This window comes from Aspergillus pseudonomiae (genome assembly GCF_009193645.1).
Source record: "Aspergillus pseudonomiae strain CBS 119388 unplaced genomic scaffold BDV37scaffold_4, whole genome shotgun sequence".
In the NCBI taxonomy this organism is placed as follows: Eukaryota; Fungi; Ascomycota; class Eurotiomycetes; order Eurotiales; family Aspergillaceae; genus Aspergillus; species Aspergillus pseudonomiae.
The window spans coordinates 636,339-662,200 of NW_022475996.1; the positions used below are offsets into that span (position 1 = coordinate 636,339).

At 49.7% G+C, this 25,862-nt stretch overlaps 5 protein-coding genes across 5 annotated transcripts; 2 read left to right on the top strand and 3 right to left on the bottom strand.

The window, feature by feature from the left end:
* The first annotated feature begins 724 nt into the window (after positions 1–724).
* BDV37DRAFT_237935 (class I myosin myoA) lies at positions 725–4,745 on the top strand. Its single transcript, XM_032080786.1, has 7 exons — positions 725–851; positions 916–1,398; positions 1,447–3,144; positions 3,200–3,291; positions 3,341–3,588; positions 3,637–4,193; positions 4,245–4,745. Exons 2-7 carry the CDS (start codon positions 1,017–1,019, stop codon positions 4,670–4,672), a joined length of 3,405 nt encoding a protein of 1,134 aa, XP_031946391.1. The 5' UTR covers positions 725–851; positions 916–1,016; the 3' UTR covers positions 4,673–4,745.
* Positions 4,746–5,024: 279 nt separating this feature from the next.
* Positions 5,025–6,031, bottom strand: BDV37DRAFT_278578 (uncharacterized protein; the record flags this gene model as incomplete). The annotated part of the gene is made up of 2 exons (XM_032086091.1): positions 5,025–5,162; positions 5,252–6,031. 2 exons carry the CDS (start codon positions 6,029–6,031, stop codon positions 5,025–5,027), a joined length of 918 nt encoding a protein of 305 aa, XP_031946392.1.
* A 272-nt stretch (positions 6,032–6,303) lies between these two features.
* On the bottom strand, positions 6,304–9,586 carry BDV37DRAFT_140194 (WD40 repeat domain-containing protein). Its single transcript, XM_032078836.1, has 2 exons — positions 8,133–9,586; positions 6,304–8,018 (listed from the first exon to the last, which is right to left on the bottom strand). The coding sequence occupies exons 1-2, from the start codon at positions 9,055–9,057 to the stop codon at positions 6,577–6,579; spliced, it is 2,367 nt and encodes a 788-aa protein (XP_031946393.1). The 5' UTR covers positions 9,058–9,586; the 3' UTR covers positions 6,304–6,576.
* A 951-nt stretch (positions 9,587–10,537) lies between these two features.
* On the bottom strand, positions 10,538–14,933 carry chsF (chitin synthase CHS3). The gene is made up of 4 exons (XM_032078835.1): positions 14,707–14,933; positions 11,918–14,620; positions 11,060–11,865; positions 10,538–11,004 (listed from the first exon to the last, which is right to left on the bottom strand). Exons 2-4 carry the CDS (start codon positions 14,611–14,613, stop codon positions 10,919–10,921), a joined length of 3,588 nt encoding a protein of 1,195 aa, XP_031946394.1. The 5' UTR covers positions 14,614–14,620; positions 14,707–14,933; the 3' UTR covers positions 10,538–10,918.
* A 4,086-nt stretch (positions 14,934–19,019) lies between these two features.
* chs3 (putative chitin synthase activator (Chs3)) lies at positions 19,020–22,038 on the top strand. Its single transcript, XM_032078840.1, has 3 exons — positions 19,020–19,216; positions 19,275–21,051; positions 21,107–22,038. Exons 2-3 carry the CDS (start codon positions 19,374–19,376, stop codon positions 21,334–21,336), a joined length of 1,908 nt encoding a protein of 635 aa, XP_031946395.1. The 5' UTR covers positions 19,020–19,216; positions 19,275–19,373; the 3' UTR covers positions 21,337–22,038.
* The last annotated feature ends 3,824 nt before the right edge of the window (positions 22,039–25,862 follow it).

A 25,862-nucleotide genomic window follows, 5' to 3' on the forward strand; every position in this document is an offset into this window, starting at 1 on the left:
GTTGAATTTAAGGGATTGCGCGTTGTCGACCTGAAAGGAAGTCAACCCAACGGTGCCACACGTGTGTGTGTGTGTGGCGCAGACGGAAGTTCCATCGGCTGTCCCGCCGAATAACAATGCTAGTTGACTAGACAGTCTTGCGTCTTGTCCTCTACAGGTACCACATCGTCATTCCTCCTCCCTCTCCCCCCAATATTATCTTGCAACACTCATTCTACGAGCGTTGTTCTGTTTTCCCCTTCTTCACTTTCTTTATTCGTGTGTGTGTACACTTGGAATGAGCGACCTTTCTTTTGCGCTCATTCCCCTCAGTTATTGAACGCTTACTTTACAATACTCCGTTTCTAAACTTATACACCACATATCTTGACGCCTGGGCGCCCAATCCGGGGTAGTCGGTAACAACAACCATGGTGAGTCGCCTCTTCCTCTCTGTCTGGCATCTTCCTGCATACGATATCGGCTTGGAGTTAATCCCAAGAAACAATTCCGCTGACACACGATCGCAATTAGGGACACTCACGACGTCCTGTTGGCGGGGAGAAGAAGAGTCGAGGCTTCGGTCGCTCGAAGGTCGCTGATGTGGGCGACGGGCGACAAGGAGGAAAACCGCAAGTCAAGAAGGCTGTATTCGAGACAACAAAGAAGAAGGAGATTGGTGTTTCGGATCTTACATTGTTGAGCAAGATCTCTAACGAAGCAATCAACGACAACCTGAAACTCCGCTTCGAACATGACGAAATCTACGTAAGTTGATATCGCGGGGTATGCGCCAGATCGGGACTAAGTGGTTTCTTTCTTCTAGACGTACATCGGACATGTCTTGGTGTCTGTGAACCCGTTTCGAGACTGTAGGTACACCTATTGAGAAGCATGATCAGGGGGTGGACATGAGCTGACTGACCCCTTTTCTAGTGGGCATCTATACCGATCGTGTCCTCGACTCCTATCGGGGTAAGAACCGACTCGAAGTTCCTCCTCACGTATTCGCAGTCGCAGAATCCTCATATTATAACATGAAATCCTACAAGGATAACCAATGTGTGATCATTTCCGGAGAGTCGGGTGCGGGGAAGACAGAGGCCGCAAAGCGGATCATGCAGTACATCGCCAGTGTATCCGGCGGAAGCGATTCGTCCATTCAACAGACGAAAGACATGGTTTTGGCCACAAACCCGCTACTCGAATCATTCGGTAATGCGAAGACGCTGCGCAATAATAACTCCTCTCGCTTCGGAAAGTACCTCGAGTTAGAATTCAACGCCAATGGTGAGCCTGTCGGCGCCAACATCACCAATTACTTGCTGGAGAAATCGCGAGTCGTCGGTCAGATCGCCAACGAGCGAAACTTTCATATCTTCTACCAGTTTACAAAGGCGGCGCCGCAGAAATATCGAGGTATTGTTTCTGTCCCTACAAGAGCGATAATGGTCTAATGAACTGCAGATATGTTTGGTATACAGCAGCCCCAATCCTACCTTTATACAAGCCGCTCGAAATGCTTCGACGTGCCGGGAGTCGACGACAGTGCTGAGTTCAAAGATACTCTGAATGCAATGGGGGTGATTGGAATGAGCGAAGCCGAACAGGACAACGTCTTCCGAATGCTTGCCGCCATTCTATGGATTGGAAACGTTCAGTTTGCTGAGGACGATTCTGGGAACGCTGCGATCTCGGATCAGTCGGTCGTTGATTTTGTCGCTTACTTGCTGGAAGTCGACCCTGCTCAGGTGAACAAAGCGCTCACTATTCGCATTATGGAAACCGCCCGCGGAGGCCGTAGGGGATCGGTTTACGAAGTTCCTCTGAACACCGTCCAAGCCCTTGCCGTACGTGATGCGCTATCCAAGGCAATCTATTTCAATCTCTTCGATTGGATCGTGGATCGTGTCAATCAGTCCTTGACTGCCAGGGAAGCCGTATCAAACTCGATTGGAATTCTTGATATCTACGGGTTCGAAATTTTTGAGAAGAACTCCTTCGAACAGCTCTGCATTAACTATGTTAATGAGAAGCTACAGCAAATTTTCATCCAGTTAACCCTGAAGGCCGAGCAAGATGAGTATGCTCGTGAGCAGATCCAGTGGACGCCCATTAAATACTTTGATAACAAGGTCGTATGCTCGTTGATCGAAGACAAGCGCCCACCTGGTGTTTTCGCCGCCCTCAATGACGCTTGCGCAACAGCGCATGCCGATTCTGGCGCTGCGGACAACACCTTTGTGGGCAGGCTGAACTTCCTCGGGCAGAATCCAAACTTCGAGAACCGACAGGGTCAGTTCATTGTCAAGCACTACGCCGGTGATGTCAGTTACTCGGTAGAGGGTATGACGGATAAGAACAAAGACCAGCTACTGAAGGATCTGCTGAACCTAGTCGGATCGAGCGGTAACCAGTTTGTCCACACAATCTTCCCTAACCAGGTCAACCAGGATGATAAGAGGCGTCCACCTACAGCTAGCGATAAGATCAAGGCTTCCGCTAACGACCTGGTGGCTACCTTGATGAAAGCTCAGCCATCATATATCCGTACCATCAAGCCAAACGACAACAAGGCCCCGAAGGAATACAATGTTGGAAATGTTCTGCATCAAATCAAATACCTCGGTCTTCAGGAAAACGTCCGAATTCGACGTGCTGGTTTCGCTTATCGTCAAACTTTCGATAAGTTCGTAGAGCGTTTCTATCTTCTGTCCCCGAAGACGTCCTACGCCGGCGATTACACATGGACCGGCGACGCGGAATCAGGTGCTCGGCAGATCCTCAAGGACACTAGTATTCCCGCAGAGGAGTACCAGATGGGTATCACGAAGGTGTTCGTCAAGACCCCCGAAACGCTTTTTGCCCTGGAGGCTATGCGTGACCGGTACTGGCACAATATGGCTATTCGTATCCAGCGCGCATGGCGTAACTACCTTCGCTATCGTATTGAGTGCGCCACCCGCATCCAGCGATTCTGGCGTCGTACCACCGGCGGTCTTGAACTTCTTAAGGTGCGTGATCAAGGCCACCAGGTGCTCCAAGGTCGCAAGGAACGTCGCAGAATGAGTTTGCTCGGCTCTCGACGATTCCTTGGTGACTATCTTGGAATGGGTAACAAGGGTGGACCGGGAGAGATGATCCGCAACGGTGCAGGCATTAGCGGTAAGTGTATTTCATGCTACGTTGTGGTCGACAATGCTTGCTGACTTGATTCAAGGATCGGAGGATGTTCTCTTTTCTTGCCGTGGTGAAGTCCTGATCTCCAAGTTTGGTCGGTCCAGCAAACCTTCTCCACGGATTCTCGTTTTGGTGAGTGTCTTGATGATGCCGAAAACAACTCGTATCCTAACAATTGCAGACGAACCGACATGTATATATCGTGGCACAAACTCTTGTCAATAATCAATTGCAAATTTCAGCTGAAAGAACGGTACCGCTTGGTGCCATCAAGGCTGTTAGCACCTCAAACCTGAAAGATGACTGGTTCTCCTTGGTCATCGGTGGGCAGGAACCTGATCCTTTGATCAACTGTGTCTTCAAAACGGAATTTTTCACTCATCTTCAGACCGCTTTGCGTGGGCAATTGAATCTGAAGATTTCCGAGAAGTAAGTTGTGTTCATGTGAAGTTGTTTTCCTCCGCTAATCCAATGTAGCATTGAATACAACAAGAAGCCCGGCAAGTTGGCGACCGTCAAAGCTGTTAAGGATCCAGCCGCGTCTCCAAACGTTGATACCTACAAGAGTCACACTATTCACACTAGCCCCGGCGAGCCCCCGAGCTCCGTCTCCAAGCCGACGCCGCGGGCGAAGCAAGTTGCGGCACGACCAGTCACCAAAGGAAAGCTGTTGCGCCCCGGGGGTCCTGGTGGTGGGCCGTCGAAACTGGCGTCCAGACCTGCATCCAGACCTACACCCAAACCCCAGCCTCTGCCTCAATCGCAACCGGCTGCGGCACGACCAACTCCTGCTCCTCAGCCAGCTGCCGTTCCTAGACCCGTTCCTCAGCCTGTTGCAGCCGCAGCCGCTTCTCATACACGGAATGCCTCATCTGGCTCCGTGAGAGCTCCACCTCCGCCACCACCGCCCGCGAGTCCCCCGGCGCCGAAGAAAGCAACCGCGAAGGTCTTGTACGATTTCACTAGTGCCCAGACCAACGAGTTGGACATCCGGGCGGGAGAAGTTGTGCAGATTGTATCGAAGGAAGGAAACGGTAAGACTTTGACTTCTTCACTTCTCTACTTACGAGGCTAATGTGTACTAGGTTGGTGGTTGTGCATGAACATGACAACTTCCGTCCAGGGCTGGACCCCCCAGGCGTATCTTGAAGAGCAAGTCGCGCCTACACCCAAGCCTGCTCCCCCACCACCACCACCACCAGCCGCACCGAGGGCAAGCCCGGTGCCGGCCGCCAACGGAGCCGCTACGGCGGCCGCAGCCAAGGCTAAACCGGCACCTCCTGCACCTCCTGCGAAGCGCCCGAACATGGCTAGTAGAAAAGCGGTGCCGACACCTCCACCAGCGCCCCGGGACAGCGCCGTGAGCATGAACTCGCACGACTCGTCTGGTGGTAGTGGTCGCGGGACGCCGAACAGTACCTCGAACGCCAGCTTAGCAGGAGGCCTCGCAGAGGCATTGAGAGCACGACAAAACGCGATGCAAGGCAAGCACGACGACGATGACGAGTGGTGATAGACTTGCTTCACCTTCTACCTTTATTTATTTACCTCTTCCATTCTCATTCCCAATATCCGCGCTTTTTTTTTTTTTTTTTTTTTTATCCCGAGTTCTAGCTAGAGTTTTGCTTTGGATTTGCTGGTCTACTGATACCATGGGATTCATTGTTTGGCGCTGCATGAACCCTGGCTGTTTAGATTATAAAATAGAATTGTTGCTATAAATTTCACCCGTCAAGAGACATATATTTATTCATGCGTTCAGTAGTAGCAGATCATTCTGTATATTATTCTGTCATGTCCAAGAATATAACATAAAACCATATACCATATTCACAAAAGAAAACAAATTAAACCCCTAAACCAATCTACTTGCTCAGGAACTTGCTAGCCAAGTTCATCAGCGCCGGCCCACCGCTACCAGACGATCCACTGCCCTGGTTCTTCAAATACATCTTCATAGCCATCTCCGCGGCCTTGTTCACAGCCGACTGCTTATCATCGGTCTACCGCAACCCAGATTAGCATTCACTCAAAATCAAAACCTACAAGCCAAAAAGAAAATAGAAAGAGGGAGGGGGGGGAAATAACATACCACCTTGCCACTCGAGTTCTTCTGATCCCAAAGCTTAGCAGCCTGGCTCATCGCCATACCAATAAAGGCATTCTGGTCTCCGCCAGAAGAGCCACCGCTCTGGCCCGAGGAAAACATCTTCAGAGCCTGGATCGCAGCGCCAGCGCCCAGGGAGTTCGAATCATGGGCCCTGCTGCTATCGTTGTCATTGTAGAGCTGCTGGTGGGACTGGACCATATCGGACTCGTCGATGTCCGGGGAGGAAGAGCGGCCTTGCTTGTCCTTGAGGAAGTTCAGGGCGGTGCTGAAGAGGGACGAGTCGTTGGAGTCGGAGTCGGAGTGGTGCTGTTGGGCGTGGCGGAGCGCTGGGTTTACGTCGTTGTCAGAGAAGCCCTGAGAGGAGGGGTTGGAGTTGTGGTAGCCGCCGTGCGAGGGGGGTGGGGCGTTGTATGAGGTGTCGTTGTAGCCTCCCTGGTTTCCGCCGTGCGAGGGGCGGTCGCCGTAGGAGTCTCCGCCGTAGCCTTGGGAAGGACGGTCGTTGTAACCGCCCTGGTTTCCGCCATAAGAGTCACCTCCGTAGCTTTGAGAGGGACGATCGTTGTAGCCTCCTTGGTTGCCTTGAGAAGGACGGTCATTGTAGCCTCCCTGGTTTCCGCCGTAAGAGGGACGGTCGCCGTAGGAGTCTCCTCCGTAGCTCTGGTTGGAACCGCCCTGGTTGTTGTTGTTGTTGCCGCCAGAGTTGTTACCGGCGTTGCTGACGGCCTGGGAGACGGCGTCTTGAAGGAAGTCGGAGAAACCCATTTTGATTTTCTTTGATCGTGAGGTTGTTTAACGAAGAAGGTGAAAGATGATGTAGAAGGAATCAGGGGGAAGGTTCGTTGTTTGTATGGTATTTATTTCCCAGACAAGGAGGGGCTGCGGCTGTGCTGTGGTTGAGCTGAAGATCGGCGGTGGGGTTGCCCAGCCACAGCCCCGATCATTGGGTACCGATCTGATCACACCGATCTTGGTCGCCACACGGGTATTACGTAGAGTTTTGGATTCCATGAATAAAAAGAAAAAACAATGTGCTGGATTCGATTCAGTGGTATCTCGTAACGCTGTCAGCAGGCCTCCCAGTATGTGTAGATACAATAAAACATAAAAGAAGAAGAAGAACAGAAAAAATAAAAAATAAACTAAAATATGTGGGGATTCCGTAATAAAGCGCCTTCGTAGCAAATAGTGAATCCATCTTTCCTGAGAAATGCCCCTCGTCGAATACTATTCCCCATCTTCTTAAGGTTCGACAACCAATGGTTCTTTGGGAGATGAAGCCCCTGAAGCGGTAGCAATGCCGATTGCTGCTACACCACTAGCATCCCCTCATGTTCTTCGTCGCTTAAATTCCACCAGAAACGCATCTGTCGCTCCCGTTCGCTGAGAACGCATCGTTCATCCTCGTCTAAGTCGGACTCTCGCACCCATTCGTTAGGCAAGTCCCGTACTCCGTATCGCTGTCCCCATTGGCGTCGCTCGTATTCCATAAATCCACCGAAATGTTCATCGGTATTGGCAACCCAGACGGCGCTACCGTCCGGAGAGTAGTCCGCACCACCGATTTCCCCAAAGAAGTCGTGCACCTGCCGCGTTTGGTACGTTTGTGCGTTGATGATCGAGATGCGATCAGCCGGTTCGCACAGCAGTAGCGTGCGTGGGCCGCCGCCGACCGGCGAATAACGGAGAGATCGATACCCCGCGACGTCCGACTCGATCTTCTCCAGAACGCGCCAGGTCCGTGCATCCCAGATGATCACTGTCTTATCTTGGTTGCTGGTTGCGATGTGTCGCATATCGGGAGACCACGCGCACGCAAACCCAAAATCGCGATGGCCTCGGAGGGGATGTACCGGTCGTCCCGTATCTGCCTCGACGACCCAAGCGTCGGGCGAGTCGCCGATGACACACCGCAAACGTCCATCTGGCGACGTGGCCGTACAATTGATGGCGCGCGACAGCTCTTGATCTGCAATGAAGGTATTGGTCTCCACGTCTAGCACGCGGAGGTGTCGGTCGTTGGAGGCAAAGATACCCATCGGCGACCGGCTCGTGCGACTGGGGACGACATCGATATGGTTGGTGATCCCGTTGGGGTCCTTCGTCACGAATCCTTCCACACCACCCTCCTGCGTGCCCGATGCTCGCACAGCATATTCACCTGCAAATCCACCAGCGATGGCAACGTCGTGAGCTGATTTCATAGTAGAGATCTTCACAGGCGCGTGGAATCCGGATTCGGCGGACGGCTTGGACAAGTCGATCAAGCAGCTCACATCGTCATACGCAGGCACCCAGGAATACACTTTCGACTCTTGGGCAAAATGCACCGTGTTGTAGGCGGCAACCGACATCAAGTTCCGGAGTTGAAAGTGCTCGATCGTAGCTTTATGCTTGGTGTACATAGCCTTTTCCCGGAAGTAGAACTCCTCCTGAGACAGTCGCAACCCCGGCCGTTGATTCGAGTACTCTAAATTATGGTATGACGTATACCAGAGGTCTCGTAGCTCCCGGGCGTCTGCTCGCTTGACTCGTAAGGTCTCCCACCAGGGGATCTGTTGGATGTCATAAAAGTCTCCTGTGTACCCACTCGGCCGTGCGATCTTTGCTGGAGGATTCCAGCCAAGGATATTGGAGATGGGACTTGGCGGCATCGCCGTCGAAAGAACCGGAAGACTCGGTATCGAGGCCGCCGTCGACTGGACAAGCCACTGAGAGATAAACTGGTCGATAGTAAAGTTTCTTTCATGGGCTGTCGCACATAAGACAATCAGCATAGCCTCACTGTGAGCAAATTATATGATCCAAGGATGGAAGGAAGGAAGGAAGGAAAAGGTGGCCCATATGAGACCATGACAATACGTACTGGTTCCGTGTATGACGGAGGCAGGAAAGCGGGGATCGCCAGTCAAATCTCCACCACTCCAATCCTCACCATCGGAGGGGTAGTTGTGGTCGTCATGACCTGTGACTTCTGTTGCCTGCGAGCCCAGGTCATGATCTGAGCCTCGATAGAAATCGTCGTAATCAACCTCCGATAAGTCCCCAGCCTGGTAGACTTCGGATTGGTCAGCGAAGTCTTCATCGTAGTTGCTGCCATCCTCATCCGAGTAGAACTTCTCTGCGTCGTCCAGGAGATCGTCCTGCTCCGAGATTGGGGTGGATGGATTTTGATTCACGGGGGTGTCGTAGTTTGTTATCAGAGCTGCGGCATCGTCGTCTTCGTCTTCACTATCTTCCGAAATCGTAGAGATGGCGCGCCTGGCTGTTGCGTGATCGATCAGGTGGTGAACCAGTGTCTCCATGCCGAGTTGCCCGTTCTCATATGGCGCGAGCGGTACCCCGCCCAGGTCGGACAATACATCTGTCATCTCTGAATCTGACATGTACAGGTCGGTGGGTGGCGATGAGTGACGATGGACGGTTCCCTCATCCCCTTCCCCTGCACGGCGGAAATAGGAATCGCGGTCGATCACGGCATTTACGACCTCGGAGACAGCCAAAAAGTTGGCTTCATTGGTAGCGACGCTCGGGTATTGTGGCAGCGCCATGATGGCAGAGATACCCGGGTCCGTCGGGTCGAAAGCACTTGAGGCCGCATCAGTCTCGCTCAACACCGATTGCTGATCCCTTGTCACCGGGACGCCTTCTGGGGTGGAGTAAGAAGGCCGACGATGTTGCGACGCGGCCAGAGTGTCACATGATGACGAGCCGGGCCTCGTATCGCAGTCACCTGGGCATACTGACAAGCTCGAGGTCAAAGAGATATCAGATCCACTCTGATTAGGCATTGCCGTTTCATGGGGCGCCTCGTTCGGAAGCCGACAACTCGACCGCAAGAGCTTCGCGCAAGCCGCGGAAAGGCAACAGAATGGCAGTAGACAAAACCAGGACGCAATGTAACTGGAGGAGGCCTGATTGGCACCGGAAGTCACACAGGAGTAGCGAAAACCGTCCACGTTTCTCTCGATCGGGATCAGAGATCTTGGCTCTGCAACCCGTCGGTCACCCCGCAGCTCGTCTCCCACCAACCCCCCCACGCGGAGAACAGGGTCAGGTTGGGCGTAAAAGGGATTCCCTCAGGTGTCGCAAGCTCAACCTGCGGCTCTGTGTAAGACGGAGTGAAGTTGTACAGTGTTGATGGTATGACAAGTGAGAGAGAATGGATTGTTTGGGAGAGTGTGTGCAAGAGAAAGAGAGGGGCGGTGTTTCCAATAAAAAAGAAAGTAAGTGAACCAAGTGAGTAAGTAACACTCCAGTGAGTTGCAGTAGTCCGATGTTCACCTCCCGAAATGGGAACCCGACCAAAAACAAGGGGGAAAAAAAGAAAAGAAAAAAACAATAAAAGAAGGTGAAGAAAAAAAAAAAAAGGGTGAAGATAGAATAGTCAGTAACACAATCACAGGGTCTTCTGATTTGCCTGTTATTTCCCTGGAGGATTTCTTTTTCTTGACGGTTATTCAACCACCTTCTGGAAGGGCTGAACCGCAATGTCACGACCGCCGATCGGAGTTAGTTTCCAGCCTCTTTGACAATATTAATATTCTGATTTGATTTGATTTTTGGGGGTATAATTATTATTTGGTATTTGGATGAAATTTGCAACAAAGTCAAGTCAAGAACAATGATGTCGGTAGGGTTTGATCAGGCATACGAACCGGGAATGCAGAGTACATGATTCATGGATGAAAAGCGCAGTACAAGTGGAGTGAGGGGCCCATGAGTGGAGAGCGAGCGAGAGAGAGAGAGAGAGAGAGGCATCCGATACTAGTACTTCGTAGATAGAGGACTGTACCCTGGAGGCCAGAGACCGGAAACCTTACCAAATACCGAAAAGAACAGAACGTGCATGAGCCGTCACATGGACGGGATGATCCGCAAAAGCAAAAATAGGGAACGTGTTCTCAGAAAACTACCAAAACGTCCTCTCGAAAAGATAATTATTAAATTTGATTATTACAAAAAAAAAGGGTCCGAGCATCAACAACCTGGAGTGGTCCAGTGGTGGCAAAACCAACTCTCATTGTCCCTCGAAGACTCCAATAAGACGAGAAACAATCATCAGTCACCTCGAAACAGGAACCACAGGAGAGTAAGTTCAATCCATCGGCAGCTGTGGCAAGGGTCCTTCTTCGGGAAGCCTGCTAAGATCACTAGCAAGCGATGTGATTGATTGCTGCTTTAGTCTCATCTTTGCTTTTTCTGCCTTGCATGTTACCTGAGTAATCTAATTGCATTCCTTTTTCTTCCCTTTTCTTTTTTTATACTTTTTTTTTCTTTTGCCCTCGGCGGTTCATTTCGAAATTACAATGGACGAGGTCATCCTTCCTATCTCTCATCAGTCGTGTCCATTCATTATATACTCCATCGCTGGTCTCGCTCAAAAATTACATCAAAGCTAAATACTGTCACAATCCGTTCAGAATCCACTCATCCTGGCAGACGGCGTATCTCCAAGAACACCGGTGTACAGTCCGTACCCTTCGCAAGAAGCTATACAAAAAAATGGTTCTAGATGCCTCCCAAGTAAGTAAAGGGATAGAAAGGCACAAAATATTAGAAACGGAGAAGATAAAAAAAAATGTAATACAAAAGTCAATCGACTCGTTCATGACCAACATTGAAAAACAAATAGCACATGTCCCCTATATACTAGTAGTCGGAGTATTCCTCGTAACGAGCAGGGTATCCTCCCATCGGAGGCTGTCCCCAGGCGGCCTGCATGCGAAGCCGGCGATCTGCCAGACAAGTCAGCTACTATAAGTTTCCGAAACATCCCAAAAATACACATACCTTTCTCGAAATCTCGCCAGCGCTTCATCGTGATCTTACTACTATCGAATTCGCCTTCCCCAGCCTCGTGGCCCTTGTCCTTCTCCCCGGCCGTCTTCCGTGTGTCACCCCAGCTGAAGTCGTCAAACTTCCAGTACGAGTAAGTCGGAAGAACAAAGTTCCAGATAGGCAGGGAGATGAGATAGATCAACATCCACAAGACGTAGACCAATCGGTGGGCGGTGACGATGATGAGCACACCGGGAAGTCCCAGAATGAGGGCCAGCAGGACCAGCGGAATGACCTGCACCGGCTTCCTGACAATAGACGAGATGACCACGTAGAAGGTAAATGCGATAGCCGCAGGAAGGACCAGTGTTCCAATCAGCTCGATGAAGATGACGAATTGCATACTGAAGCAGAACGTTCCGCATAGGTCTCGCACCAGTACCAGCTCCATTAGGTTGTGAACTGTACTATTGATCCAGCGACGACGCTGAGAGAGGAGGACCATGAACTTGTCGGGCACTTGAGTTTTGCAAACAGCCTGGGGCACAAAGATCTGTTTCCGCTTGGGGAAAGTCCGAAGCATCAGGGTTGACAAGTACCGATCCTCTCCTAGTAGGAGCAGATTCTTTTTGTGCAGAGTGTCGACTACATTCTCTGAATAATGTTCCACCACGTCGGGATTGGCAAGAATCGGCACCCAGTAGTTCTGGCCTCCTTTCGGTGCTTTGATCCGATACATGGAGAAACACCCGGGAAGACAGGTCACACCACCGAAGACAGACTCGAACGATTTGGACTGATGATGGGAAATGAAGTACCTGATACGAGAGTCAGAAAAAGCATTAGAGACAAAAGGGAGGGTGCACCTACTCGAACACTTGAATCATAGTCACCCAACTGTCCGTCTTGTTAGCGATCTTAGTCTCACCACAGAGACCCATGACCTCAGGGTCCTTAACCATGGCGGAGATCATGTGGGTTAAACTATCCGGGAAGACCTTCGTGTCGGCGTCGACCATGAGCACGACTTCATAAAAGTCTGGAGGTATGCCGGTCACATGTAAGAGACCGTTGAACATTTCGAATTCAAGTTCCGTCATCCGTTCATCAAACATCACTTTCTGCAAGAAGGACATCAGAATAATTTGACTGTCCCGCTTGCCGCGGTTGCCGGGCTTGGATTGTTTCGCTTCGGACGGGGTTCCACATTTCACAACGATCATCATCGGAACACGCTGTTGTTTCTCCGGTGGAATTATGGACGTCTCGCCATAGTCATAGAAGCCAGCATAGACTTTGGCCATGTTGTGTCGCTTGGAGCCGGTTGCCACTGCTACGTAGGAGAACGGCTGGACCTCATCCATAGGGACAACCGGATCTCGCATCATACGAAGCACAATTTCGGGAGTAGAAAACTCCTCGCCCTTTCCCTTGATCATACCGTCACAAATAACAATAATGGTCTTGTGACTGTTAGGATAATCGGTCATCGCGATGGAATCAAGGGTGGTACGGATCCCGTCTTCACCTTCCGAATAGCAAGTAACCAAACAAAGCGCATGGGCCAAGGGGAAGCCATAGGGCTGCCACTCGGGCGGCGGTTGAGGAACAACAGCTTCATGGATGTACCCACCCGCTCCAAGGCCGTCGGAGTCAGCGATGGCAGTGGAATAGCGGGAGTCTTGCACTAAGCTTGATCGACTGGCCGTAGGATTCTGGCGGGACGCATCCGCACTCACTGAGCCACCGCTGCTATTGTGGCTCAGCTTATACATGGAGCCACCGCCGGGAACCAGCCGGCTGGTGGAGTTCTGGCTCGCCATGGTTACCCATTGAGGGCGTTGTTTCCCGCCGTTACTCACCGTGTAAGGGCTCGAGAACCTGGAAGTGGTTGGTAGGAAACTCGCCCTTTTATTGGGGCGGTCCGTGGGATCTGTCAGCCGAGGGCCGGGTCGATAAATGTCATTCGACCAGTCTTCGATTTGCTGGTTACGTTTCCTGGGATCCGAGCTCATACTCGTCCTCTGGGCGGCGAGCCTTGGGGCGAGGAACCACTGGAAGAGCAAGGCAAACGCAAATTTGACGACCACAATGGATAAGATGAAGACCAGTGACACATAAAGAACGACTTTAGAGGCAATACACCCAACTGTGTCAGTATCTATACTGCCGACCTTGATGATCTGGGACAGGCATTTGCCTATCTTCTTCTCTTCCCCAGTCTGAAGGTAATATGTAAGGTCGACGCCGCGCACATCTGGGTTTGTGCGGAGCTGATCAAATTTGGCGGGGTATTTGACCTGATCAGTGTTGAACCACCGCAGGAGATCAAGATCCAGCACGTTTCCGGAGTAGACTGCCAGGTTTCTGCTTTTGTTTTTCGTATCATCCCATGTGTAGTATACGTCTCCGGAGCTCCCTAGACTATAAAACGATTTCCGGGCCTTCCCTGATGTGTGGCAGGCCCATCCATTGTAGTAAGGCTCCGTATAGTTGGGCTCGGATGAGCCATCCTGGTTGAAAGCCGTACAGGGGAAATACCAGGCTAAGTCGCCGTTTGAGTTGGTAGGCACGTCAGATCCGTCCGCAAGTGTGATTAGACCTTTACAGGCTCCGTTGACTTGCTGGAAAAAGAAACTCCCATCTTGGCCACCATACTTATCGGGCAGATCATAGAGAACATTGGAGCTGCCTGGAATCCCAGCGGCCGCGGGGTGCTTCGATTTAGATAAGTCGTAGGCTTTCCCATGAAAGATCATATAGCCTTTGGTGACATGATTGACCTTCAGTCGCACTGGAGGAGTTCCGCATACAGTGGCCGTAAATCCAAAGGTCAAAAATCCGACGAACGCTCCGATGAGCAGGATAATACTGATAAGCCCGATCTTCTCGCGCCACGCACTCCGTTGCGCCTTTTGTGGCATTCCAAAGCACCGAAGAACAAAATCTGGTGCCCAGAATGTGATGATCGCGCAATACGTACTCCACAGGCTTGGGGGACGAACTTGTTCTAGCGCCTTCTGTCGTCTCCTTTCCTCTGCAGACGCCTTCTTCGTGATCTTCCTAGAGTGCCTCCTTTTCTTGGTCCGACGCCGACTCGGAGCCCGATCCATGGGCTTGTTGATATTCCCATGCTCACCATACACGCCTTCTTTGGCCCTATCCATACTGCGGGAACTGTTCGTATCAGCCTCACCTTCTCCACCCATTAATGGCTCATGCCCTGTCGCCGATGGGTATGTGGGCATATTTTGTGACCGTTGGCGGTAGTGGTAGTTGGGATGATCTGGGTCGATGCGACTGCGCTCCGGCTTGACGAAGCTCTTTTTGCGCCAAACCTCCTCGCCCGTATCTCCTCTCTCTTCGTCTACATCTTTCTTTCTCCGAGAGCTGTGCGACCGATGGCGTCGGTGATGATGATGGCGATGCGATGTTGGGCTCGATAGCGTATCGGTGAGACCTCCTGTGTCACTATCTCGTCGGCGTCTGTGCGATGATTCCCGGAAAGCCGAGTGGACCTCTTCTCGTCGCGGGGAGGCCTTTCCCGGCCGTTGCGGCAAAGACATGACGCTTCTAAGGAACACGAGTGTGAGTATAGTGAGATTCGGGCATTTGTAGACTTCGGAGAGAGGGTGGGATGCGCATTAGAGTCCACTCACTGTTAAACTGAAGCGAGCATAGACGGCGATGGTTTGTTATCAAAGCGATGTTGACTGGCTAAATCTTCGCATAGACAACTAAATTGATGCGACGGTGTTGTAACGCAAAGTCCAGCTTCCTAGGGTAGCCGAAATGATCGACAAATATCTGGAATGGAGCAGCGACACGAAAGAAGTGTGATAAAACTGCCTGAGAAACGATCGCGGGTTCCAATGTGGTATGGTCGAGCGCAAGTAGATTCGAATTGTCAGCGAACCGTGCGAATACGAGACTGCCAGTAAACAGAGCGAGTGAACAACTTCGACGACGAGTCGGAAAATACAAATCGAGCGGCTCCAACGCCGACGATCCAAATAAGCGAGAGATGTGAATAAAGAGTGGTGATGGAAAGTGGAAAGTAAAGGAAAGGGAAATGAAATCTGCGGGACAATGACCTGAGAGGGTGCGGAGCAAAGGCTGATCACCTGGTGGTACAGTACATTAATGGGAAACAATACCACCTCAGGCCAAAACACTGCCTAACCACAATGCTATTAGTCCTGAAGGGTACCTGCCGTACCCGGTAATTTGTAGGAGGCGTTATCTGTTGTGTTATTGTTTTGGTTTTTAATTTAATTTTTATCCGTCCATAGGATATGGCTTCTTGTGCATACGGCCCTCGGAGTAGGTACATACTGCTAGTAGCTAGTAGTAGTACTGGAGTCCTCGGTCGAAGCCAAGAAACAGAGCCCGGCCACTACAGATTTATTATTTGGTGAAGATTGATTGGTAGCCTGTGAGTGGTAAAAGGGGTAATCAGACTAGATCAGATAGGGATTTACTGAGGATAATTCGGAAGAATTATCAAAAAACGAGTTGGACAGTGACCACGGGGAACCTTCATTAGTGTACACAAATAACTGCCATCCAGCGTCGCTAGGGGCAATCGGTCGGGGCTAGATCCAGCTTGGCTCCAATAGAACTACCTCGCGGGATCGCATGGATCATTGGAAGGGTTACCTCACTAACCATGGACTCCTGTCGCCTGATCATCCCTCATTGGGTGCTGACTCCCCAAAATCTGTAACCCTAAACCAGATTGGGTTTAACCCCCGGCAACCTGGAAGACACAGCCAATGATGTTTTGCTCTAGCGTTTTTTTTTTTTTCCCAGCATGATTTGCCCCTCTCCTCTCAAAATCAAGGTTAAAATGGAAAGCCCCAACGGGCTAATGGAATTCTTGCGGTACTCAATAATCAGGTAGATATTACTCCGAAGACTACTAGTAGGTAGGCAGCACAATGTTGGGTGGTACTAGTACTAGGTGGAAATTCTGGTAGCTCACATGATCTATGTATAGTGTGGTCAAAGAATCTGCTAGCGCTCTGTATGGAGGAGGAAGTGGTTGACACCGGCTGGTACTCCCGCCTCTACAAGAATATGTATCCAATCGAGTGAGACTCCGTGTTCTATTTTCAGGCTCAAACTTCCCACACCAATTGGGTGGCGGCACACGATTCTAACTAGTTCTGATGGGGCTTGATATTGACTTGGGACCAAGGAAGTAATTGCATAGATTTGACCCAAATTGAAAGAGAAAACCAGAATCATGCACAATGACTAAATAGTGATGCATCAGAAATGCAGAACACTAATACACATCGTAGTATGTATTACGGAGTATGTGACCAAGAGCTTACCTCGTATCATTTATTTAACTATCATGTCATAACAAGGAAGCATCCTTCATTCGTAAAGGGAAAACGGTGACTTTTGTCGATTGACTCAGTTTCGATATCAATAACCCACCTAACAAGAGCTAGTTTCAGCCTCAGTGTGACTAAGGGTAATACAAACATATGATTGACTCAGTAAACCTAAAGCTGGCAAGTTGATCTGTAAGGCTTCCAGCGATTTACATAAAGTAAGCTTCGTGGTAGACATAGTGTTTTACTGGTAGTTATCATCATAGCTTGTAGACCTAGGTAGATCTAAAGCTCTCAGCTGTTTTTCTTTGCTGAAGGAGTCCATCCAGGCTTTATTATCTCTAGAATTATGCCGGATATACATGATCTAATGGTTGATCGGCCTCTAGTGTGCCAGGGCCGAACTTCCTGTGGAGAACCGTGTACTGCACAGTATGCATTGAATCGCAATCATTCAGCTCATGACGCCATCGTGCAGTTTGTTTTCTACCTAGACAGCGCATCCCAGACATGCTTAATCCCTCAGGTATCCAGCTGGGATCATCGTACCCCAAGAACCCAAATTGCCCAACTTAGCACTAGTAGGTAGTCAGCCACGTTTATGCCAATGAACCAGGTTAGACTGGGGTGAACAGCATTCGCCTAAACATGCATTTGCTCACCCTGGACTCTGGTGTCAAAGGTGGAGAAAGTAACCGAGTAGCTTTGACGAACTAAAATCGTTCCCAGACCAATGGGATCTATCTCGTTTTTCCATGGCCTGTGCTATATCTGCTAATGTCAGTACACGATCTAAGATTGATTAATGGTATTTTTTGTGAGTATTACAATACTCTTTAATACTCATAGCATGTATCCAGGAATAAGAGCATAGTAGAAATCCGGAGACCATGTCAAGAAAAGGGAATAGTGGGCTTCACTGGTGACTTGCGGAAGGCTTAATTTCATAAAGAACGGCCAATAGGCTTAATTGGGCCTTTCGGTATGACCGAATTCAATTAAAAACGAACAATTAATATTGGAAAGCTACATTTTCAACCAGCAGAACTGCTTCGAGTAAGAGTCACCAGCTGCATAAGATTGCGAGGCTCAATGACGACGGCTACTGTATCTCCGCAGTCAGCAACAAGCATCTACTACGTGCTGCTCATTACTATTCTTAGTACGGGTGTGATCCAAAACAATGTCCAGCTCATCAGGCAGTATTCCTCGTAAATGTGAGATTGACTCTGCACCGCCCCAAGTTCAGTACATTGCTCTGCATCGGAATGAAGGGCAGCGATTGGAATGGGCGTCGCATAGCACCACATGGGCGACAAGAGACGGCGGCTATTGGTAGGTAAGTATCAGTCGGCTCAATATACAAAGTGGTAGCATGCAACAATCAACCAAATTCCGATGACACCTTGGTCTCTTGTCATGTCAGTCATCTTCCACCAACGGTGCGATCCACCTGTGAGACATGAAGACACCATCGATGGTCTCATATGAACAATAGTTTGGCACTATGCATGCACAGTACAGTACATACACACATTCCATACACACGGTACTGGACATGCAAGTCAGCTCCTTTTTTGATTTCTTTTGATTCCTCCATGTTTTCCTTAGAATGCATATATACAGTCGTATCCGTATCTCACCCCTGTTAAGCACCACAATACAGAGAAATACCTATCAGATGCTGGGTGGTTAAGCGGAACTGGAAATGGTTCATTACCCCTCAACTATTTTTACCAGTATTTTTTGTGAGATCAGTCGGTAATTCCGCCGCAAGTCCGAGAGATCTATTTCCCATCGGGTACCATGATTTTTCGCTACTACTTTAAGTCACTGTGACATTACCAGAACAAGTTGAAAGGTAATGCAACCAAGTCTCAATAGATTAAAATAGGTAACAATTCAGCATGAAATCGACGGAGTACCTACCCCACTCCATAACACTGTGAAAAGTATTTCTCAGCACTTTTGTCTTGAACAATAAAAAAAACAAAAAACAATACGAATAAAAATAGATAAAAAAAAATATATAAAAAAGAGAGCAACGACGGATACTGTGGGGGTGTTCGTAATATCCTTTTCCTTTCCTTTGCTTTTCTTTTTTTTCTCCCGCTTTGTACGGCGTATTTTTATTTTCTCCCTTCTCTCCCCCCTCTGTCATCTTCTCTTCCGCCACCGTCTTTAGAATAGAACTATAATACGAAGCTAGTGCGGCTTAAGAAAGTACCACTACTTAGCACCTACTCGGTACGAATACAAGAAATACTACGGAGTATTGTCCGTACCCTTCAACCTAATACATACTAAGTTTCTTTTAGCATCTCCGCCATTGACAAAAAGCAATCGAACTTTCTCCTTACCTCTTACATCTGTCCATTTTGTTTTTTTCTTTACTTCAACACCTTCGCTTGGTCTGCATTGTTGTTCTTCCTTCTCGCTCGTTTCCGTCTTCTCTGTTAATCCCTTGGACATTGCGGTATGGGCTGTCTTTCATCTACCTTCATAACTGCCAAAAAGCAATTTGTTTGATTTAACGTTTATCAAGTGGACCCCAACCTCCTCTACAGTCGACCCATCAGCCGTCCTCCAGTTCTCCACGGTACACATCTCTCTTCCACCTTCCGGCCAGCACCCTGAATTTCTTTCGCTTCTGGGCTGGCTTTGGATTGTTTGACTGCTATAATAGCTCTTCTCCCCGATGACGGCCTTTATGCACCGTACTTAGATCTCCGCTTCTCCGGCGTCTGACGATTGGACCGGTCACATTAGGAGTACGGACGCCTGCATTGTATATATCTGCAAAGCTTTAGAGGGCCTAGTGAGAGTCAGTGGTACAGCTGCTCATGAAAATGGCTAGTCCTGTGACAGGTGAATACCCTCAGCCGGTTTCCCCTCCTCCGGTTTACCTTCGATCTTCTCCGCCCCCTCCCCCTCCGCACCAGGAGTTTACCTCTCCAACTACCTCCAAACGGCCATTGAGCATGAGCATTTCGCGGAAACCACTCCCGGCTGCTCCTGGAAATCGGGAACCCTTTGCCCGGGTTGACGGGGATAGAGAGCAACAAGTGCCGAATGCCGCAGCTGAGAACGATTACGATATACCGCCTATTCCCACCTCTGCGTTCGCTCACATGTCAATTGAAGATCCGCCGCATACGCATGCAAGAGGTTCTAGTTCTCAATTCCCGCCACGACGAGATTCGTATGCTGCCACACGTGGTGGTGGAGCGCCCATTCGTCATACGCCTGCCAGCAGTGGCTCTTGGTCGGTCGTAGATGCCCAGATCAAAGACGAACCGACCAATGTGGCAAAGACAAGTGATTCGTCATTGGATCAAGGTGCGCCAAGTGGCAGTCGGAACGGCTCATCGCGCGGTAGTTTGGATAGTGTGGTTCATGAAACAGAGCCCTATGAACCTTTACACTACCATCACCGTCCGTATCAAACCTTTGGGGCTGCTCCGGCAGGATCAGCAGAGAATTCCGTCAGTACAACCGGCCATCTCACCGTGGGCAAGCCTCGCAGACCGCACTCCGCGTACTCTTTCGGATCGGACCTCGACGGACGGAACGGGTCTCCTCATGCATCTCCGTATCTTCACGCGCGCTCGTCGTCCAGTGCATCACCCGATGTTCGACCACTATCTTTCGTCGATCTCCTCAATACACCTTATCCTCAACCAGGCCCTGCGCCAGTGCAACTTGGTAATGCACACCTCCGCTCATCTGTCGGGAACAATGCGTCCTTGCTCAGCCATAAGCAAACCTTTGACATGTATCTCGCCAATGTCAAGAAGACGGATAACCCAGCGATTCAATATGAATTTGCTGTGTTTATGGTCAATGCCATGTTGGACATGCCGGATGATACACTAGAAGGGGGCGCGGCAGCCGTCTATGGTCGAAAAGAGCCGGAGATCACTCGCTCAAGTCTACTCAAAGAAGCCAAGTCAATCCTGCAACGCTTGTCTGATCGCAGCTATCCATTTGCACAATATTACTTGGCCGACGGTTATGCATCGGGGCTGTTCGGCAAAGGCAAGGAGGACTACGATCGGGCGTTTCCCCTGTTTCTCGCGGCTAGCAAGCACGGTCATGTTGAAGCCTGTTACCGTACGGCGCTCTGCTACGAATTTGGGTGGGGAACTAGAGTTGAAGCGGCGAAAGCCCAACAATTCTATCGTCAAGCCGCGTCGAAAAACCATCCAGGTGCCATGATGCGAATGGCAAAGGCTTGCCTGGCAGGTGATATGGGTCTCGGCAAGCGGTATCGAGAAGGCATCAAGTGGATGAAGCGTGCCACAGAATCCGCCGATTCACAGTACAATTCTGCCCCTTATGAACTGGGTTTGCTGCACGAAGAGGGATACGGTGACGATGTCTTCCCGGATCCTTCCTATGCAGCACAGCTCTTTACAAAGTCGGCAGATTTGGGACATGTCGAGGCAAGCTATCGCCTTGGGGACGCTTATGAGCATGGCAAACTGAGTTGCCCTCGTGACCCCGCCCTGAGCATTCACTTCTATACCGGAGCTGCGCAGGCAGGTCATCCATTGGCAATGATGGCTCTCTGTGCATGGTATTTGGTTGGTGCTGAGCCTGTGCTAGAGAAAGATGAGAGTGAGGCGTACGAATGGGCTAAGCGAGCAGCAGAAACTGGTACGTGGCGTTGAACTGACGCTCAAAAGCCTTTACTAATTGCCACGTATGACAGGACTGGCGAAAGCACAGTATGCAGTGGGATATTTTACCGAAATGGGTATTGGCTGTCGTCGTGACATTCTGGCAGCCAACGTCTGGTACGTACAAGCGGCTGACCAGGGCGATGCTCGAGCGACGCAGCGAATTGCCGCCATCCGAGCTGCTTCGGATGGTGTGGATCCAGCACAAGCTGCTATCAACAGCCGTGGACAAAAGGGGAAAAAGGGTATGCTTCCCATATGATCTTGACGACTTTCGGGATATGTTGCTAACTGGGTGGGGGCAACAGAAGGCGCAAAGACAAAACGATTTGGCATTTTTTGAGACACGTTACGAAACCGCTTACATTGAATTCTGCATTGCATATCATTTGACTCACCTCTTACCGCACGACACTTACTGGAATAATACATAATGGCAGCGACACACTTGTGACAATGCTCTATTTGATTCTCACCGATTTTTGCATATTCTCCATGAGCTTTGGCATTGGTTTATCTCCGTATATAGCTCCGTCCGACTGTTCTGGGAACGGCTTCTGTTTCTGTACGCGATAGCGTTCCATTCTATGTTACATGTTCATCCTCGAGAAGTTCATTTCAATACATTGTGAGACATGGGAACATATGGGGGCCCTGGATATACTCTAAAGTCGTTCTGTTGCAATATTTCGTACTGCTCGGTTTGCACATCGTGTGGTTTATTCGAAGGCGTATTGGAGTCATCAAAACACTAATGAATTGGTTCAGTTTCTTTCTCCGGACTTACCTTTCATACTTCTCCTTGAGCTATACAAGTCGCGTTGATAAGAATGCGGTTGAAGACTGCCAGCGCCGAAAATCGGTGACGTCATCTACAGCAGCATTCCGAATTTCGTCTCACGCAGACGTCTAGCCGGCCTCAATGATTGATCACAAGCAAAGAAAATGTTGCTAAGATTATCTTCCGACGCTCCACAGTGGACTGAGACGTCACGATCCTGGAGCAGTGGATCCCTCGCAACTGAGCATTTGGAGGTATCAGCCAACCACTTGCTATCGGTTCCTTACCGATGCTCCTAAACCCCTGAGATAATAACGGTGGTCATTGTGTACCTGCACTGATCGCGACTTGGAACTCCTGTCCATCTTTCCCTATTTTTCGATTTTCTAACAGACGATCCCTACTCCATAGAGGCCGACTCATCCCTTACACACCCCAACAGACACAGTAACAATCAGCCGGTGCCAAGAAATACCCTCGCAAACTATTAGACCCCAGGGTGCAGATCGACTCCGCAGATAGAGATGAGCGAGCTGTCACTTGCTGAAACCAGTTGGGCCTTGCCCCACGGGTCAATGGCTTGCAGCACCCTTGGAATTGTTGTTGTTGATCGCGCGTTTCACGCCCCTGGGGCTGCAGGCTTCTAAATATATTCGGTTGGAGAGGCTGGCGGCTATTTCCACAGCTGCACCATGGAGGATTAATTTTTCTCCTTGTATAAAGAGGCGGCGGATCCTATCCGGGGGTTTTGTTTTGACCTTCCTTCCTCCCTCCCATTTGGACCTGTAGATTGAATCGGTCTTCGCACGATTTTCCGCCCTCGTGCTCGTTTGGTATGTTTGCTTCATTCCAACCAACCTCCAACCCTAATTTGATCCAAGGGATGACCCAACGGGTAATGATGATAATAAGCTAACCAGCTGTCGCGATTGATAGATACCAGCCATCTGTCTACCGATCTATCCACTTCATCTTTATCGATTCAAGATGCGTTTCCTCGCCGTTTTCGCTCTTATGGCCAGTGTCGCTGTTGCCAGACCTGCTGAAGCTAACATTCAGGCATCATGCATGGGTGTATGTCTCCTCGTTCTTGGCCATTGAATGTACCCTTCACATTCACTGGCTCTACCCAACCCCTGTCACGGCGCTTGCATGCTAATATGATCGGAAATTGAAGGTTGACCGCTACTGCAATAACAACGGCACCGCCGGGCCCTTCTCGTGCTGCGCACCTCTCCAGTGTGGAAGTGACTTCGTAAGTTGCCGATGCTGTCACGTCAGGAGCAAGCATGGAATGTGGAGGTGAACTAATACCTGAATTGACAGACGTGCCGCCACCCTTATTAAACATTGTGAATAACGCATACAACCAGAGTCTTGCTTGCACAGATACATCGGACCTATAGAATGGATGTGGATCGAGATGGCAAGCTGAATTGAATGGAACAGGAGCCATTACTTTTGTATTTACTACTTAATACATGTCAATATATACCTTCTTTAAACTATCAGACTTACTGTGAATGCAGAGTGCGATAGAATTCAGGGAATATTACCTCACTCTACATGGGTCCAATGTGAATCCACACGCGGTCATCACATATAATAACAATCCATCGCCCTGGCGATGCTACAATCCTTCTTCTTTGTTCCCTGATCACAAAACCTAGCCACGTCAAGCTCTTCTTCAAAAGAACCCCTGAGACAACGAGAGCAGCTGCCTTGGCCCAACCTCAGAGTCATCCCCATCTACTATCATCATACATATTCCTTTCCCTTTATCTACTATCTCCTAGCTTCTATGGTCTATCATCCCCACAGAAGCATCCGTCTACAAAGGGAGCACAACACATACAAATAGGCTTGTGCATAGCATTCTCATACAACATAACACCGCTCCCAGAGCCAGCTCTGCCGCAGCCGAGCATCATCATCATCATCATCATCATCATCATCATCCACACAGACACTCTGCATCCTCTCAGCCAGAAGACCTATTGTACTTTGGCTTAGAGTCAACGCAAGCTCTGTCATTCCGGAGTAAATCAAGAAGTGTCTTCAACACTTATACATCCTTGCGACAGAGATTCCCTACTAAACACAAATACAATTAGCATTAGATGCAAGTCGAGACACCACATACGACGTTAGATATCTGGGGCGTGCTAATCATATGATACCTGGCGCACACACGTACAATACATGTCTGATCGAAACTGGAGTCAATGCGTCATGGTTGACAGTCTTTTCTGCCCAAAGAAGAATCCCGGCTTTAACTTGGTGTTTAATAGTCCCGGATGTTCGATATAAGAAGTGACTCACGTCAGCAGGGCCTCGAATTCTACTTGCTCGGGCCTTAAATGAGGAATGAAAAGCCGACTAGAACAAACACCCGCCACTGACGCGGTGACTATATCAACTCACGAAGTTGATACTTTTGATCTCAAGCACACCAAGCGATCATGGCCAGCTATAGCATGTTCGGTGTTCCACCATCTACGGAAGGGTCACCATAGCTGGCTTAAGGCAAGGCTTCCCAAAGGATCAGGATTAGATCCCCCAGGAAGGTGAAGAACTGTTTTCTGGCCCACCGGCTCCAACAAAAGCCCATCCTCAGCGGACTGGAGTTATTGGCGACAGAAAATACCTCGCACTCAGGGACATCACGAACTTCGCAACCACTGCTGTCTATCCTTACATGATGGGGTGGCTATCAAATAGGGCCAGATGCTTCCTCCGGGATAATCTACAACCATATACGAGCCAATCACACTGATATCCAACGTCTCCCTTACAAATTCTGCTCAGGGTACGAGATGTGGGCCTTGAACATGGGCCGGCCCTAAGCAGAACGCGCGGGGCGCTCTCCTGGTCTCATGCGTTGCTGCGCCGTTTGTTAGACGCTGCTCCCGAAGGATCAGATGGAGGAATTTGCAAGTAGCATAGCCGCTGCCGATATTGAAGATATCTTTGTGAGCTCTCCGCAGTTATCTACCGCCGGCTTGCGAGTCGAGGAGTTAGGCTCTGAGCCCTAGATAACCTCAGTCAGAAGTCTAAGGGAATAAGTAACAGCTCGAAGGGATACCGGATACGACAGCTCTCGTGTCAATTATCCTACAGCCACACAGATCCCCTGTCTAATAGATCCTCCAATGACGAGGGCTCTATTCCCATGTCGGACGACTTTATCGACGAGGATATCAGTTACAATGTCTAAAATATTCAGACAGAGATGTGAACGAATATTGCTCACAGTACGGGCTAAGACCCTAATGCTATCCCAACGGAGGATGACATCGAAATACATGACGCATAGTCTACGGTGCAGGACTCGAATGGAGACGGCCGTATGAAATGATTAAAAGAGTCGCACTCATTCCGACTTCGATGAAGTTGAAAAAGATTGGTGAATTGAGGATACTATGGACATATGAGTATTAACAGGGCGCCATGGGAAGGAGGGAGGGACGGCCCTTGTGCAATACTCCAATACAAACTTGGGTTTCGGGCATTTCTCCCATTCCCCTATATCCACGGACGAGAAGAGCATCCTGAGACCTCAGCTCTAGGGTTCTTGATATAGAGCTAGCTAGCTCTCCATGCGAAACTATACCACCACATGGGAAATCTGGGTGATGCTTAGTGATAGTTTTCTCCTGAGGCTATCACCTCACCAAGTGCCAACCCGCTCAATGAGCCAATCAATCAAGATTCTATTTAACCTGTTGGAGCCTAGCAGTGTCAGCCTACTGCTCTGAACCCACATACTTACCTGCAATGCCCCGCTGCATGCATCGACTGTTGAATAACCCAACACTCAGCGACCAGCAGGGGAGATTGGGAGAGAGATCGTTAGTGTGCCCGCGAATCGCACCCTCTGTCTCAGTCTCTGAGAGAGATGGCTTAAGACTTGTTCCACTGTTCGCCTGCCAATGCCACGCGGTGTTCTTGCTAGGCTTCTTGCATGACTCCAACATCGACAAGTGGTTGCTTCGATATAGGGAATG

Bases quoted from the DNA above. Each gene is read 5' to 3' on its own strand.
- BDV37DRAFT_140194 (XM_032078836.1), bottom strand. From the start codon at position 9,057: ATGCCTAATCAGAGTGGATCTGATATCTCTTTGACCTCGAGCTTGTCA. The intron at 8,019-8,132 runs GTACGTATTGTC...TATGTGCGACAG, and splicing joins CTCCGTCATACACGGAACCA to CCCATGAAAGAAACTTTACT.
- chs3 (XM_032078840.1), top strand. From the start codon at position 19,374: ATGAGCATTTCGCGGAAACCACTCCCGGCTGCTCCTGGAAATCGGGAA. The intron at 21,052-21,106 runs GTACGTGGCGTT...CACGTATGACAG, and splicing joins TAAGCGAGCAGCAGAAACTG to GACTGGCGAAAGCACAGTAT.
- chsF (XM_032078835.1), bottom strand. From the start codon at position 14,613: ATGTCTTTGCCGCAACGGCCGGGAAAGGCCTCCCCGCGACGAGAAGAG. The intron at 11,866-11,917 runs GTAGGTGCACCC...CTCTCGTATCAG, and splicing joins ACTATGATTCAAGTGTTCGA to GTACTTCATTTCCCATCATC. The intron at 11,005-11,059 runs GTATGTGTATTT...CTTGTCTGGCAG, and splicing joins CTGGCGAGATTTCGAGAAAG to ATCGCCGGCTTCGCATGCAG.
- BDV37DRAFT_237935 (XM_032080786.1), top strand. From the start codon at position 1,017: ATGAAATCCTACAAGGATAACCAATGTGTGATCATTTCCGGAGAGTCG. The intron at 1,399-1,446 runs GTATTGTTTCTG...AATGAACTGCAG, and splicing joins GGCGCCGCAGAAATATCGAG to ATATGTTTGGTATACAGCAG. The intron at 3,292-3,340 runs GTGAGTGTCTTG...TAACAATTGCAG, and splicing joins CTCCACGGATTCTCGTTTTG to ACGAACCGACATGTATATAT.